General features: G+C 30.7%; 2 protein-coding genes across 4 annotated transcripts; both read left to right on the forward strand.

Annotated features, from left to right (window-relative positions):
- Positions 1-1,576: 1,576 nt before the first annotated feature.
- Positions 1,577-4,147, forward strand: LOC106296872 (glycerophosphodiester phosphodiesterase GDPD2-like). Of its 3 annotated transcripts, XM_013733110.1 has the most exons (9): positions 1,577-1,698; positions 1,865-1,952; positions 2,180-2,379; positions 2,622-2,681; positions 2,776-3,057; positions 3,165-3,260; positions 3,344-3,443; positions 3,537-3,633; positions 3,725-4,147. In XM_013733110.1, exons 3-9 carry the CDS (start codon positions 2,182-2,184, stop codon positions 3,960-3,962), a joined length of 1,071 nt encoding a protein of 356 aa, XP_013588564.1. In that variant the 5' UTR covers positions 1,577-1,698; positions 1,865-1,952; positions 2,180-2,181; the 3' UTR covers positions 3,963-4,147. The 3 variants fall into 3 exon arrangements, with proteins under 3 accessions (XP_013588564.1, XP_013588565.1, XP_013588563.1); XM_013733109.1 differs by lacking the exon at positions 1,577-1,698 and having other exon boundaries at positions 1,734-1,952; positions 3,344-3,457; positions 3,551-3,633; positions 3,725-4,050; XM_013733111.1 differs by lacking the exons at positions 1,577-1,698; positions 2,622-2,681 and having other exon boundaries at positions 1,733-1,952.
- Positions 4,148-9,795: 5,648 nt separating this feature from the next.
- LOC106299349 (protein ATAF2-like) lies at positions 9,796-10,715 on the forward strand. The gene is made up of 2 exons (XM_013735455.1): positions 9,796-9,984; positions 10,127-10,715. The coding sequence occupies exons 1-2, from the start codon at positions 9,816-9,818 to the stop codon at positions 10,552-10,554; spliced, it is 597 nt and encodes a 198-aa protein (XP_013590909.1). The 5' UTR covers positions 9,796-9,815; the 3' UTR covers positions 10,555-10,715.
- The last annotated feature ends 5,137 nt before the right edge of the window (positions 10,716-15,852 follow it).

The following is a 15,852-nucleotide window of genomic DNA, read 5'->3' on the forward strand; positions in this document are numbered from 1 at the left end:
TTAGAAGAAGCGGCGGCGCTAGTGTTTAGAACGTTGGTGACCACGGTGGCGAGGGCGACGGTTTGTTCGGAAATAGTGGAATCGGCGGCGCTAGGGTTTAGAGGAATCGGCGCGGCTAGGGTTAGAAGAAGCTGCGGCGACAACGGTGAGAATGAAGTGAGATAGATAGCCGATGTTGAGAACGATGGTTTGTTCGGAAATCGTGGGAATTCGAAATCGCCTTTGAGAGGGAGAACTGTTAGGGTTTCTGAATTTCGTGAAAAATGAAACAAACAAAATAAAAATCACCTTATATATTGGGTAAATAATCCGGTTAGCTTTAAAATTACATTGGTAAACTTTAAGGTTTGGTCCGGTTTAGACGACTTATTCTGGCTGATAATGTACAACAGACGACTTAATATTTAGTCGTCTGTTTTCAGACGACAAAATATTAAGTCGTCCTAGACCCTAAAATGAACCCCTAAACTAAAATGACTAGATTAACTAACTAACCACGTTATAAAATCAAATTATACTTAAATAGTGTTTACTATACACAGAAATGAACACGCATAAGTAATTTTAAAAATTTTCAAAAACGGTTTTAATGCTTTCCAAAATCTAACCCTAAGAACACATACAATACTACAACATATGTTGATGAAACATAAACTTAAGAATATCATGACTCACTACTTTCACTCATCTATGCTGAAAACAATTGAAATTTGTTATATCTTAATTTATACCTCCTAAGACATATGTTAATTACATAATTCCCATTTTTCACTTATCAAAATATTTTTTACAAAATTTTTAAATTATGTTTAAGACTAACTGTCCAGACGACTTTCAGTTAAGTCGTCTGGACGACTTATTTTCAAGTCGTCTAAACAGACGACTTGCGAGGGGTAGAAACGTAAAAAAAATTCCGTTTTTTTGTTTGGTCACAAGGGGATAGTTGTAATTTCAATAGCCTTTTAGGTTACTTTTGCCTTTGACCCAAGTTGGGGTATTGTTTTAGGTTTGATTCCAAGTTTTGAGTCACACTTGGCAATTCTCCCTTATTATGCTGATTCAAAACTAATGAGTAATGACGTCGTCGATTTTTGACCAATCTTACCTTTACAAATTGTGTGGATCACGTTTTTCATCAAGTCTCCATTTCCTAAATTACAAGATTTAAACAATATTAATTATGGAGTAGGATGGTAATTATATCTCTAAACTGTAACTGCATTTATAATGTTAAAACCCAATTTCGAGAAATTGCTATTTTAGGAAACTTTTTATTTCTTTTATTTATTAATAGAAACTAGATATATTATTTTTGCTTGACCATTAAGGCGTCAGACAGAAATCTTCTGTTGGTTTTCTATTTTATCCTGTCTATATATTGTTTTCCTATTTAGGCAGGGATCTTTTTAAATACATAAACAAGAAAATTACTTCTAGAAAACAAACAAGTTCTCTACAAATAAATAATTTTTTTTTTTTAAAAAGACAGTGAGGCGTGGAAGATAGACTTATCTTATCTCCAATGACTCGATGCCGCGTATAAGATGTGAACGTTACTCTTTGTCTTTGTCTTTGTCGTAACCAGATCCCATAATCGGCGGGGCGAAACCATCAGGGAGGCGCAATGCTGACGTGGAATGGAATATTCGAAACGCGGAGAAGATCCAGCTCGCTTTTAGCTTCCTTCATTTTTTTTTGGTAATCATGTTTTTAGCTTCCTTCATTTTTTTTTTGGTAATCATGTTAAAAGCTTCCTTCATTTTTATATAAATATATACTCCAATTAACAAAAAAATTGAAGAATATATAGAAACAAGAAATCGTCACACGCATTTCGAAACCTCTCTTTCTTCTCTCTCTATAGTCGTGAGAAAATCTGAAACTGGCTCTTCGTACTGTTCTCGTTGCCGACGTCCCTAGCCTCCCGGACTCCGTTTACGGATTATCCGACGGTAACATATCAAACCCTACCTTATGTATCACGGCAACTCCATATAATCTTCTTTTAATGTTTGTAGTTATTACAGGATTTTAGTAGTTCTGGCAAGTAGATATATATATGATTCTTATATTATAGATATATATATGATTCTTATATATATATATATATATATATATATATATGTGTATAAAGCTGTAAAGCTATCATCGTTTACTATACACGCTTCTTCTTATTCAGGTATGAGTCCCTCCGGTTTAGATTTGAGCGAACCGAAACCGTTTAAGATGCCTGGATTCTCTGTGATTGGACACAGAGGAAATGGTATGAATGTGTTGCAGTCTTCTGATCGGAGAACCAGAGGTTTTAAAGAAAACTCTATCCTCTCTTTCAATTCTGCAGCCAAGTTTCCCATCGATTTCATTGAGTTCGATGTTCAGGTTGGTTTCTTCTAATCCTCTCTCAAGTTATAGTCGGTTAGGTTAATCTTGGGTGGTTTATATTTTGAAATTAGGATTAAAATTTTGTGTAGAAGAATATTCTGATGTGGATCTCCTTTTTTTCTTGGGGATGCTATTTATAGTTTCTTAGAATTGATATGAACAAGAAGATTGGAGAAAGAGAGATCATGGCCACCGAAAGTGAATCCACGAGCTTTGTGTGGTTGTTTCTTTTTTTGTAGGTGACAAAAGATGATTGTCCAGTCATTTTTCATGATGATTTCATCTACTCTCAAGAGAATGTGTGTCTTCTCTTAGATCTTGATTCTTTTTTATTCTAATGCAAGATTATATCTCATATTGATGGATATTGTGTTTTGTATTTATTGTGTTCAGGGTATTGTTAATGAGAGTAGAGTGACTGATTTGAGCCTCTCTGAGTTTCTCCTCTATGGACCTCAGAAAGAAGCTGAGAAAACAGGCAAGACCCTTATGAGGAAATCCAAAGAAGGTCAGGTTTTGAAATGGGAAGTTGACTCTGATGACCCCCTTTGCACGCTACAAGAAGCTTTCGAACGAGTTGAGCATTCTCTAGGGTTCAATATCGAGTTGAAATTCGATAATCAGGTTGTCTATGAGCGAGAGTTTCTCGTCCATGTCTTGAGAACAGTTCTGCAGGTATGATCATAATACTAATCCAACCAATTCTAAGAGTATTATTAGTAAAAAAAGGTCTTAACCTTTTTTTTTCTGTTTCCATTTGTTGCTTCTGGCACAAACTACAGGTGGTGTTTGATTATGCTCAAGACAGACCAGTGATCTTCTCAAGTTTCCAACCAGATGCAGCACAGCTTGTTAGAGAACTGCAGAACACTTACCCTGTATGTTCCTGTCTCAAACTTTTTTAATCCTAATTTCACCAAATGCATCCATTTTTATGCAATTATGTGGTTTGTTTTCTTAGGTTTTCTTTCTGACTAATGCGGGGAATCAAATGTTCAAAGACGAGAGAAGAAACTCACTGGAAGAAGCCATTAAAGTTTGCTTGGAAGGAAAGCTACAAGGTATTGTTTCAGAGGTTAATCAAATGTTCAAAGACGAGAGAAGAAACTCACTGGAAGAAGCCATTAAAGTTTGCTTGGAAGGAAAGCTACAAGGTATTGTTTCAGAGGTTAAAGGAGTTTTCAGAAACCCATCAGCCATTGCCAAGATCAAAGAATCTAACCTTTCTCTTCTCACATACGGCAAACTCAAGTAAAGCTTCTTCATTCTCTCTTAATTATGCACAGTTAAACTCTGACTCTAATCTCTGAGTTGATGTATTGATTCAAAATGTGTGTTGCAGCAATGTGGGAGAGGCTGTGTACATGCAATATGTGATGGGGATTGAAGGAGTGATTGTAGACTTTGTTGAGGAGATTTCTGAGTCAGTGACGCTCATGATGATAAGACCACCATCACCATCATCACCATTACCATCACCAGATTTAAAGGATAATGTTGCAGCCATTACAAGACCTGAGTTTTCACAAAAGGAGATTGATTTTCTTCTCAAGTTTCTCTCACAGTTGATACAGCATTAATTGATTTCATTATTACCTATGTTTTTTTTTTCTGATCGAATATCTTTGTATCTTTTCTTTCCTTTATCATGTGATTTATTTTCCTTTAGGAGTTTGATTTTCTTTCTACTTTTTTCTTCTTCTTCTGATCTGAGTGTCTTGCTCCAATAGCTAAACTAATTTACATAGATTGATTTTAAAAAATACCATATAGTAAATTATATAATTCAAATATATGCCTTTTAATATATATATATATAATTCAAAAATCAAATTACTGTAGTTATTTGCTAATTCTTATATTGATAATCAATATGTTTTCTGATTCTTAATTCAAGGTTTCAATTTACTTAATCTTTCAATTAAAATAATAAATTAATAAAATTATACTTCTGACATTATTAATTTATAAGCTTTTATTTGCGAAATATCGAAATTTAATTCTTATTGAAAATATGGTAATACAAAATTCTAGGTTCTATATTTCAGAAAAATACATTTTCATATAATTTTGGTAATAATGGTTTGAGTCTTTAAAATTCACTATTTAAAGACAAAACTATCTATCTATCTATAATATTACTTTCGAAATAATTTTTCGCATTTGAGCTCTCATATTAAAAGTTAAAGTGTTTAATCTATAATATTACTTTCGAAGTGATTTTTCACATTCGAACTCTCATATTAAAAGTTAAAGTGGTTAATATCGTTTATACTTTTAATGAATAAAATATACAAATTAGCCATAAATATTTTTTTTTTAAATAAAATTTGATTAGATAAGTGATTAAAATTATCAAAAATCAAAAATTTATTTTAAAATGAAAAGACAATTCTATTATAAAAATTAAAAAAATACATGACTAAATATTAATCAAGTAAAATTTTAATTTAATATAACTGAAAAAAGAGAAAATTGAGTAATTTTGAGATGTATTTCTATATAATTGATATAGTGTACAAAGAATTTCTTAAAAAAGTATGATATGTAAGAATTTTCAAATAAAAACATAAATAATAATTATCAATATAGTATTTTCATTAAAATATATATTTTTAAATAAAATATAATTCACATATATATATATATATATTGTGTTGTTATCTGAAAAATTATAATAAAATTTAAAATTTAAAAATAGAAACACATAACTAAATACTAATAAAGTAAAAATTTTAATTTTATATAATCGAAAAAAATATTAAGTTATTTTAAGATTTATTTCTATATAATGAATATAGTGTACACAGTGTGGTTTTCAAAACAAATATAGTAATTATAAGAATTAGTAATATGTGTATATATATTATATATTAATATGTAATTATAAAATTTTATGTCCGTATGCGCGGATGAATCATGTAGTTCTTAATTATATTCCAATGACAGTATGTGTCTTTCATCCAAACCTTTCCAAAGGATGCTTGAAGTTCCAATCAAACTACAACTCGTTGTTCTCCATCGTCTCTGCCTTAACTATGAAGAAAACAAAAGACATTCTTTTTTCCTCTTCATCAGTATCAAATTCAAGAATCCAATTCCAATAGCCACAACAGAAAGTATCTTTGATATAAACAAAACAAAAATACAATTAATTCTCCTCGCCAAATAAAATTTTGAAGTCTAATTCATCAGGCGGATTAATTTAACCTGGCGTTCTTTATTATATTTGTGATTTAATAGTTTCATACAATAATTATGTTCACCAGTCAAAATTAGAATCATTTTTCTTTTCATTTTAATTATTTTTTAGTTTTCTCATTTCTATAAATTTATTAATATATGAATCATTTTTGTAGTTTTTCCAATGCAATAATAATAATAATCTAATTGTCTTATGTTAGAATATAGGGAGAATTGCCAAGTGTGACTCAAAACTTGGAGTCAAACCCAAAACAATACCCCAACTTGGGTCAAAGGCAAAAGTAACCTAAAAGGCTATTGAAATTACAACTATCCCCTTGTGACCAAACAAAAAAACGGAATTTTTTTTACGTTTCTACCCCTCGCAAGTCGTCTGTTTAGACGACTTGAAAATAAGTCGTCCAGACGACTTAACTGAAAGTCGTCTGGACAGTTAGTCTTAAACATAATTTAAAAATTTTGTAAAAAATATTTTGATAAGTGAAAAATGGGAATTATGTAATTAACATATGTCTTAGGAGGTATAAATTAAGATATAACAAATTTCAATTGTTTTCAGCATAGATGAGTGAAAGTAGCGAGTCATGATATTCTTAAGTTAATGTTTCATCAACATATGTTGTAGTATTGTATGTGTTCTTAGGGTTAGATGTTGGAAAGCATTAAAACCGTTTTTGAAAATTTTTAAAATTACTTATGCGTGTTCATTTCTGTGTATAGTAAACACTATTTAAGTATAATTTGATTTTATAACGTGGTTAGTTAGTTAATCTAGTCATTTTAGTTTAGGGGTTCATTTTAGGGTCTAGGACGACTTAATATTTTGTCGTCTGAAAACAGACGACTAAATATTAAGTCGTCTGTTGTACATTATCAGCCAGAATAAGTCGTCTAAACCGGACCAAACCTTAAAGTTTACCAATGTAATTTTAAAGCTAACCGGATTATTTACCCAATATATAAGGTGATTTTTATTTTTTTTGTTTCATTTTTCGCGAAATTCAGAAACCCTAACAGTTCTCCCTCTCAAAGGCGATTTCGAATTCCCACGATTTCCGAACAAACCATCGTTCTCAACATCGGCTATCTATCTCACTTCATTCTCACCGTTGTCGCCGCAGCTTCTTCTAACCCTAGCGCCGCCGATTCCTCTAAACCCTAGCGCCGCCGATTCCTCTAAACCCTAGCGCCGCCGATTCCTCTAAACCCTAGCGCCGCCGATTCCTCTAAACCCTAGCGCCGCCGATTCCTCTAAACCCTAGCGCCGCCGATTCCTCTAAACCCTAGCGCCGCCGATTCCTCTAAACCCTAGCGCCGCCGATTCCTCTAAACCCTAGCGCCGCCGATTCCTCTAAACCCTAGCGCCGCCGCTTCCACTATTTCCGAACAAACCGTCGCCCTCGCCACCGTGGTCACCAACGTTCTAAACACTAGCGCCGCCGCTTCTTCTAAACCCTAGCGCCGCCGCTTCTTCTCTGTAAACCTTAGCGCCGTTTCTCTGTAAACCCTAACGCCGCTAAGTCATCAATCTCGAGGAAAAGATGAACATAAAACGTTGTCTCTATCAATTTACTCATTCTCACCGTTTCACGTTTATTTTTTCAGATCTATAACCGCAATGACGAGTACTCCAACTCCTTCTGCGACTGGAAGACTTGTAAGTAATTTAAGTCGTCCGGCTTTGTCTTCCAACTGGACGACTTAGTAGATGACTTAAATATAAGTCGTCCATTTGGAAGACTTTCCAGACGACTTAATTATAAGTCGTCTACTAAGTCGTCTGGACTTATATTGTTGTCTTTGATTATTTTGCAGACAAAAAGGATGGATATTCCAGAACTCCCCCGTAGGTTATACACATCAGGGGAAGAGCCAGAAGCCCACAATAGCATTTCGTATCATACGGATAACAGCAAGTTGCATACTGCTCTTAGGAAAGCTCTTACTGATGACGAATTTGAAGAGCTCAAGGAGTCGAGTTTGGGAGTTTTCATCAAGTTCAAGGAGCAGGGATTTGGTTGGGCTTCAAGGCTGGTTCACTACATGCTCAGTTTCAAGCTGGACATTAAGAAGAAGTATGAGATGTGGTCTCTCGTTGGTCCAGAACCTTTGAGGTTTTCACTGTTAGAGTTTGAAAACCTCACTGGTCTAAACTGCGAGTACATCGAGGACCTTGAGACACCAAAATGTGATGTTACCCCAGAGATGGTTTCTTTCTGGGGGATGCTGGGAGTTCATCTGGAAGCTGGGCCAACTACTGATCAGATAATAGCAGCACTGAAGAGATGCGGGGATTGGTCAAGGGAAGATCGCAAGCGGCTCTCGTACCTCTCCATCTTCACTGGATTCATTGAAGGGAGAAAGTTTTCAACCGCTACACGTTCTACTCTGGCAAGGCTAGTGATGGATTTAGAACGGTTTGAGAATTATCCATGGGGGAGAGTCGCGTTTAAGGTGCTGATGGACTCTTTGTGGAACAAAGAAATTGCTGGCTGTTACACCGTGGATGGGTTTATACAAGTTCTTCAGGTCTGGACGTACACAGCTATGCCGGAATTGGGTGCTAGTATTGGTGGTCCCAGAGCAGACAGTCCGTCTCCACCGATACTGGCTTACGAGGGCAGCAGAGGCCGCAGATCAATGAAAGCTGCTATCTTGAGTCAGGTATTTACTTCAATCCAAAAGACTGCGCAGACGACTTATTATAAGTCGTCTGGAAGGTCTTCCAGCTGGACGACTTAGTAGACGACTTATAATTAAGTCGTCTATTTAGTATTTTTTTTCAAATATCTAACTCGATTCTTCTATTTACTGCAGACCCGCGTGATCAACTTTGTTGAGAAGGACATTAGTGAAATGTGGCCAAAATGGGACTCTGAGGTTGAGGACCTGCCCGCGGAGAACATCATTAAAGTCATGTATGAGCGGAGACCGTGGAAGTGGACCATGGATTGCTGGGAAGTCACTGGTACTAAGGTCAATACAAAACCTAAGGTTGTGACTCCATCGAAGAAGGCCATAAACTAGGTTAAGATCCGTGTCTTTCACGGAATGTATATATATATATATATATATATATATATATATATATAAATTAATTTATGTATTATATGTTTTTTACATATTATAAAAAATATATTGAATAATTAAAAATGCAGTAACTATTACGTATATATTAAATTGGTGAGAAGAAATAAAAAAATTATTAATCCAAACAATAAATTTTTCTATTTGATATGGTATATAATTAAATTAAATGATATTAACTTATATATAGTATATTTTTAATATTAATATATTAAATAATGCTTTCTATTTATATGTTTTTTTATCATCTATATCTTTTATAGCAAAAAACTCTAAATTATGGATAACAAAATTTTCATTGTGACACTAATAGTATTAGTAATTTTTAATTTTTTTTAAAATTATTTTTTCAATATCTGTTCAAAGCTTTTATCAAAATACATTGTTCAAAGTAAATTTCAAAATTAAAATATTTATGTATTTTATATGGTATATAGTTTAATTTAAAATTATATATATATATTAATCTTAATATTTATTAAATGAAACTTTCTAGTTATATGATTTTGTAATCATTTGTATCTTTTCATAATAAAAGTTTAAACCATGGATCACAAAATTTTAATATGAGATTTTTAACACTTTTATTGATGACAAAAATAAAATAGTTTTAGTAATTTATTGTCGTTTTTAAAAATTCAAAATATAACATATACAGAAAAATCTAAATTTTTTATTATATGTTTAATGTTTTTGTTTAATTTATTTTAATATTTTAAAATTAAACAAATATGATAGAAGATACAATAATTTTTATCAAATTTTTATTATTCAAAATAATTAATTGTCATATATATATTAGTCACATTAGGCAGTTTCGTAATTTTTATTTAAGAAAATAATGAAGAACATTAATAATGAATTTTTTATTAGTTTAATAAAAAGTTTATTATATATTTAGATAGACTAATCTATTTGTTTAAGGATTCTAAGAATCATCGTACCGATGACACGTGGGTACAAAAAAATATTATAATGCTTTTCAATTAATATATAAGTGATATGGCCAACACATGTTTTTTTTTTTTAATTTGTAGTTGTCCTTATTTACCAAAAAACTCCGACACTATATATAATCATCCAATTAGGATTATTACTCTCATCACAAAACTTTTGGCCATTGATAAATACTTTTTCAAATAATGGAACCAAAACACAAAGCTTTGCCTGTAGGATTCAGGTTTCGTCCAACAGATTGTGAGATTTCAAAATATTTCTTGACGAGAAAAGCTCTGGAACAACGAATGAGAGGTCCCAATGTACCTGAAGAGTGTCATGATATCTTCTCAAGACGTCCTCGTGACTTGCCTGGTAAGTTTTCACCAATCCTAAACCTAAATTTTTGTTTCAAGATTAACCAGATTTTCAATCTAGGTTTCGTGTTCCATTGTCCGGATCTTGCTTATAGGTTAATGAACTAATGTTCGGTCTCTATCTCTATTGGTTATTTCAGGCTATCCAAGAGAAACGCATTGGTACTTTTATTGCAGAAAACTTGATGGCCAAGTTACTTACAACTCTCATAGTATTTGGAAACAAATCGGAGAAGAAACTGGTGTGTTAGATCCAAAGAATAATGATACATTAGTCGGTATCAAACGTCCATTCACTTTCGTTGATCATAAAGAAGAACCCGACGATATTCTTTTGTCAGATGAAGACGAACCTCCACAATACAATTGGTTCATGGATGAATTTAGCCTCCCATTGACAATTTCAGAGACTGATTGGGTTGTGTGCCATGTTTTTCGCAAGAATAACGAACCTGAATCCGAAGAAGAAGGAGAAAATGAAGAAAAAGAAACTGTTAAAGCAGAGAGTTTGGATCTTCTTATGGAGAAAGATGGAAATGTTCTTCCTCCATCTCCTTCTCCACCTTAGCTTCTTCTGATGGCTTTATCAAGATGTTCTTAAAAACGGGTGGGTTAGTTTTTTTGAAGGATTATTATTATACTTATTATGTAGTTTTGTCACGAATAAAAAAAATAAAGGACAAATTGTAAAGATCAGTTTATAAGAATCGGAATGAAAGCACAACAGAATCTCATCAGCAATAATAATAATAGTTCTTGGAATCAGAGCATTAGATTCTCAATACCTTATCATAGTCCAAAACTTTATCACCTACTTGCTGCAGACCTAAATTGCCTTTTAGTCCTTTTTCAGATTTGAGAAAGAAATTTTGAAGAAGAAAAGAGTGGCTTTCCAAAACATGTTTATACGTAATAATTTATTATTTTTACCTAAAAAATGGTAATTTATTACATGCACGTAAGAAAACTCTAAAACTAATTAAAAAAAAACCACAATAGTTATCATATTAGATAGTACGTAGTTAAAAATATCATATAATGTTATGGTTTTGGGTTTAGCTTCCAGGGCATTTGAATTCATGTAGCACTATATTAAAAAAAAAAATTTGTTACGATAGATACATTTTGTTTTTGAGACTATATATAGGATATAAAGATCTTTAAATTTCGAATGGTTTCATTCTTTTGATTATTGACAGTGGTTTGTATTTGTTAAGCTGAGCTTGTGGCAAACTACAATTGGAGTAATATGTTTAATCATGTACCCTAAATTCTTGAATTCTTTTTCTTTTAACGTTTTTGTCAATCATTTTGATAAGTAGAAATTGCAATGCTGCTCGTTATCCAGCGGAAGGTTGTGCCGCTGTCTCCAAATATTATACAAAGTACTCTAAGGTGATGATTATTTTCCTAATTTTTTTATTTTATCTTCTCGTTTTGATTTTTAGTTTTTAGATTTTGGTTTTTAGTTTTTGGTTTTTGATATTGCAGTAGATTTTAGTTTTTTGAAAAATATAAATAATTATTTTAAATTTTAGTTTTTAGTTTTTGGTTTTTACTTTTAAAATTAATAAAATGAAATATTAATAATAGTAAAAAAACTCCTGAAAACAAATAAATAAAATACTATTATCAGAACACACATAAGGTTATTTAATAAAATTATTTTAAAACAAAAACTGCAAATACAAAATAAAATTATTGTGAATCCAATATAGATGCAGACATTTGATCTTAAATATCTTCCTTATATTTCATTTGAGCGTTATTATGTACTCTGTCTTCATCTGAATCAGAATCTTCGGTTGATATATTACCAGTTATTAATCATTCTTTTGAAATAAAGTGGTAAGTTATTTTTACTAAAAGAAATTTAAATTATTTAAAAAAACTCCTACAAAATATATAAACAATGATTTTTTTACTAATATAAGTTGTAGCTTTGGAATTTAAATTTAAATGATAGACAAAATATGTTGTTGATTCTTAGTAATTTCTAATAGTTACTATTTTATTACTGGCCATTATTTATTTATTATTTATGCTGTATTAATGCATAAGATAGAAATATTAGTGGAAGCCCCCATGGTCTAGTGGTTTGACCAAGAGTTCATTAATGCTTCCATACCAGGAGGTTTAGGTTTCAATTCCCGGAGAAGACAGAATTATGCGAATTAAAAAGAGAAAAAACTTATAAGAGATCTGCAGCATAGCGCAAGTAGTACTGTCAAGCGTGGATCCCATAGGGCGGGTCAGATGAAGCAGTCAGGCGTGAATCCTTATAAAGCATATATAATTATCGACTGTAGAATCGTCTGTAATATTTCTCATAGTTGTAATAGCATAATTATCCAGCGTTAAAAAAAATATATTAATATTTTAAGGAAAAAAGTTAAGTAACTATTTTCAAAGAAAACCAACAAAACATGTATTTTGGTTTTTGTTAAGAAGTAGGTAGTTATCTCATCTCAAAATCTGGTTTCCCTATATTTTAGGGAATCTATTTTGTAAAAATCTTAGGTGATGATTGTTTGGATGGTTTTTAACTTTTATTTTTAGGTTTTGATTTTTTCAGTTTTTAATTTTTTGTAAAAAAAAAAAGAATGATGATTTTAGTTTTTAACTTTTGGTTTTAAAATTTAATAAAAATGTTTATTTAAATTTTTTATTTTTGTTTTTGCTGCGGTTTAATTTCTGAAAAACTTGAAAGATCATTTTTATTTTTTATTTTTTAATTTTACTTTATTTTATTAATTATTTTTTAAGTTTAAATAAAAGTTAATAATAAAATATTATTTACTATGCAACAACAAATAATACAAAATATTAACACTTAAAATCATTTATTTATTTAATAAATTTATATTAAAAGAGAAAATAATGCAAACTAAATAGATGAACCAAAAGACAATATATATATAATGCAATTCAAACAAAAGACAATACATACTTAAAATTTTAGATAAAACAGGTTTTTAAATAAACAATATAAAAATTAGTAATATTTTTAAAATATTCTATAATTAAAAAATTATAAACAAAAATATCAATAGATTTAAATATTATAAAAACAATATTATGAAAAAATTTCAATAGCTAGATTTTAAAAGTATTATTCAGTTCCACACATATTAAACAGTACACAATTGATAGTTATTTTATTATTGGGGTTTTTTCAAAAATAACCTACAATTTCAAGTCAACCCCAAAACCAATTTTTCTTTTTTTTGTAATTACCGGTCACAATCCTTATATTTTTGAATTATTTACAAAATTACCATTATTAATTAATTATTTAATTATTTCGAAAATGGTAAAAAACCTATTACACCCTAATTTTTTTTATTTACAACAATGCCGTGATAAATTAATTTTCTGGTTTTTTGTTTGGTCATAAGGGTTAAATAGTATTTTTACTATCCTTTTAGGTTGGTTTTGCATTTGATTGAATATGAAATCTACTTTTAAGGTTATAATCAATATTTGAGTTGGGTTTTGCAAATTTTCCTTTATTATTTACATATACTAAATAAAACTTAAATATATTTTAATGAGTTTGGCAAACTGTATAAGATTATTTAAATATAATTTAAATTCTGAATTTAAAATTTTATTTATCTTTTTCAGTTTTCGTAATTTGATTAATTATTTTAGGGGGATTTACCAAATATGACTCAAAACTTGATTTTGATTACAAAAGTATACCCAAACTTGAATCAAATGCAAAAGTAACCCAAAAGCCTTGTGAAATTACAACAAGCCCCTTGTGACCAAACAAAAAAAACAGAACTCATTTTTACGAATATAGCCCCGTTAAGAATTTTGAGTCTTCTCTTATTCTGTTAAGTCTTCTGGACGACGTCCACGGAAGTCGTCTGGTATAGTTGATCTTAAAAATGTTTTATAAATTTTGTAGAAAATATTTTGATAAGCGAAAAATTAAAATCATGTTATTATAAACAGTTTTAAGTGATGTAAATTAAGATATAATAAAATTGAATTGTTTTCAACAGAGATAAGTGAAAGTAGTGAATCATGATATTATTTGTTCTAGGGTTTGGCAACATATGTTGTAGTATTGTATGTATTCTTAGGGTTAAATTTTAGAAAGCTTAATGTTTTTTTGAAAAGTTAAATCTTTGCCTACATGTGATTATTTTTGTGTACAGTAAGCACTTTTTAAGTTTAATTTGATTTTATGAAGTGTTTAGTTAGTTAATTTAGTTTAGGGATTATGTTTAAGGTCTAGACGACTAACATGTAAGTTGTCTGGCGATTAGAAAACTTCTCTGAAAGTCTTCTAACTCCCGCTAAAAATATTTTAGTTTCCCGCTAAAAATATTGAAGTATTATGGGCGACTTACAAGTAAGTCGTCTAGTAAGTCTTCTGATCAAAAATATTTAACCTTATTGGAATTTTGTCTTCATATATAATGAGAAAATTACACATTCTCTCTCCTCCTCTCAAATGACTGCAACAAAAATAGTATGTTCCTCATTCTAAAACTCTCCAACCTCTCTATAATCTTTTTGAACTTTTAAACACCAAACTTTATATCAATTTATTGTTTTTGTCTCATGTCTTTCTTACTAGTTTATCTTGTTTTGCAGGTTTTTTATCACATGGTTCTCATCTTCCACTCATTTAAAGGTAGATTTATTAATTTTAGATATGTATTTTTGTGTGTTCTATAAAGATAGATTTATCTAATCTTCCACTCATTTTCTCTGTTTTTTAGCCATTTGAACGTTTTTGGAGATGTAGGTTTTTCAGATCAGGATTTGGATATGTATGTTTTTCAGATGTGGAAGGCTTCTGGGATAGAAGACTTCCAGACAACTTCCCGGAAGTCTTCTCCCATGTCTCCCTTTCATAATAGATCTGAGCATTTTGCTAAGTTTTTATGTCTGATTTTTCTTTATTTGGTAACCTCCTGTTGCATAAAGTTCATACTTTTTTCCCAAACAAAACTCTACAAACCCACTCTAATCTCTTTGACTTGAAAACACTAAAATTTATATGAATTTTTCATTTTTGTCTCATGTTTTTCTCACTAATCTATCTTTTTGTTGCAGGTTTTTAATCAGATAGTTCTCATCTTTGTGTACACAAAGGATATGTACTTTGTGTGTTCTATAAAAGTATATATATCTAATTTTCCGCTCATGTTCTCTGTTTTTAAGCCATTTGAACGCTTTTTGATATGATATGCAGGTTTTTCAGATCTGGGCTTGATATACATATGTTTCAGATCTGGATCAAACCTTGGAAGACCTATGGGAAGTCTTCTAGGAAGTCTTCTAAAATATAATGCACTAGAAGACTTCCAAGAAGTCTTCCAGACGACTTCCAGGAAGTCTTCCAGACGACTTCCAGAAAGTCTTCGGACGGGGTCTTCTTCCATATCAAGTGGAGTCTAAGCTTGTCTTTGTAGATGAATGATCCATAATATTTTTGTTTGTGGTTTGTTTTGTGATTTGCATGTGTACTCCTTTAATTGTGATTTTTTTTGTAAATTTGAAGAGATATTAATGAAAAAGTTTGGTAAAATGTTCATTTTCCACAATATTATCTTGCCAAAATTACTTGACATTATTGAAGTTATTGATACAACTTCAATAGAAAAACACAATAACACAAAAAAATTAATCAAATTTATTACAACTAAGGGAGAAAAATTCTCAAGAAAACTTAGTCAAATTCACAAAAGATAAAACATTACATAAGTTCAAAGTTAGATCACTTTCATTAGATACATAAGTAAGAAGTATATCTTATGAAATGAGAAGTCACGTTAAACCATGTTACTTGATATTCTTGAAGTTATTTAACACTTTTGAAAATTAAATAAATATATCTTAAAGT

The sequence above is a fragment of the Brassica oleracea genome, chromosome C6 (genome assembly GCF_000695525.1).
Source record: "Brassica oleracea var. oleracea cultivar TO1000 chromosome C6, BOL, whole genome shotgun sequence".
NCBI classification, from domain to species: Eukaryota; Viridiplantae; Streptophyta; class Magnoliopsida; order Brassicales; family Brassicaceae; genus Brassica; species Brassica oleracea.

What these genes read in the sequence shown, in the direction of transcription:
- LOC106296872 (XM_013733110.1), top strand. Translation starts at nt 2,182, where the DNA reads ATGAGTCCCTCCGGTTTAGATTTGAGCGAACCGAAACCGTTTAAGATG. An exon ending in TCATCTACTCTCAAGAGAAT is followed by an intron (nt 2,682 to 2,775) that starts GTGTGTCTTCTC and finishes TATTGTGTTCAG; the next exon opens with GGTATTGTTAATGAGAGTAG. An exon ending in AACTGCAGAACACTTACCCT is followed by an intron (nt 3,261 to 3,343) that starts GTATGTTCCTGT and finishes TTGTTTTCTTAG; the next exon opens with GTTTTCTTTCTGACTAATGC.
- LOC106299349 (XM_013735455.1), top strand. Translation starts at nt 9,816, where the DNA reads ATGGAACCAAAACACAAAGCTTTGCCTGTAGGATTCAGGTTTCGTCCA. An exon ending in ACGTCCTCGTGACTTGCCTG is followed by an intron (nt 9,985 to 10,126) that starts GTAAGTTTTCAC and finishes TGGTTATTTCAG; the next exon opens with GCTATCCAAGAGAAACGCAT.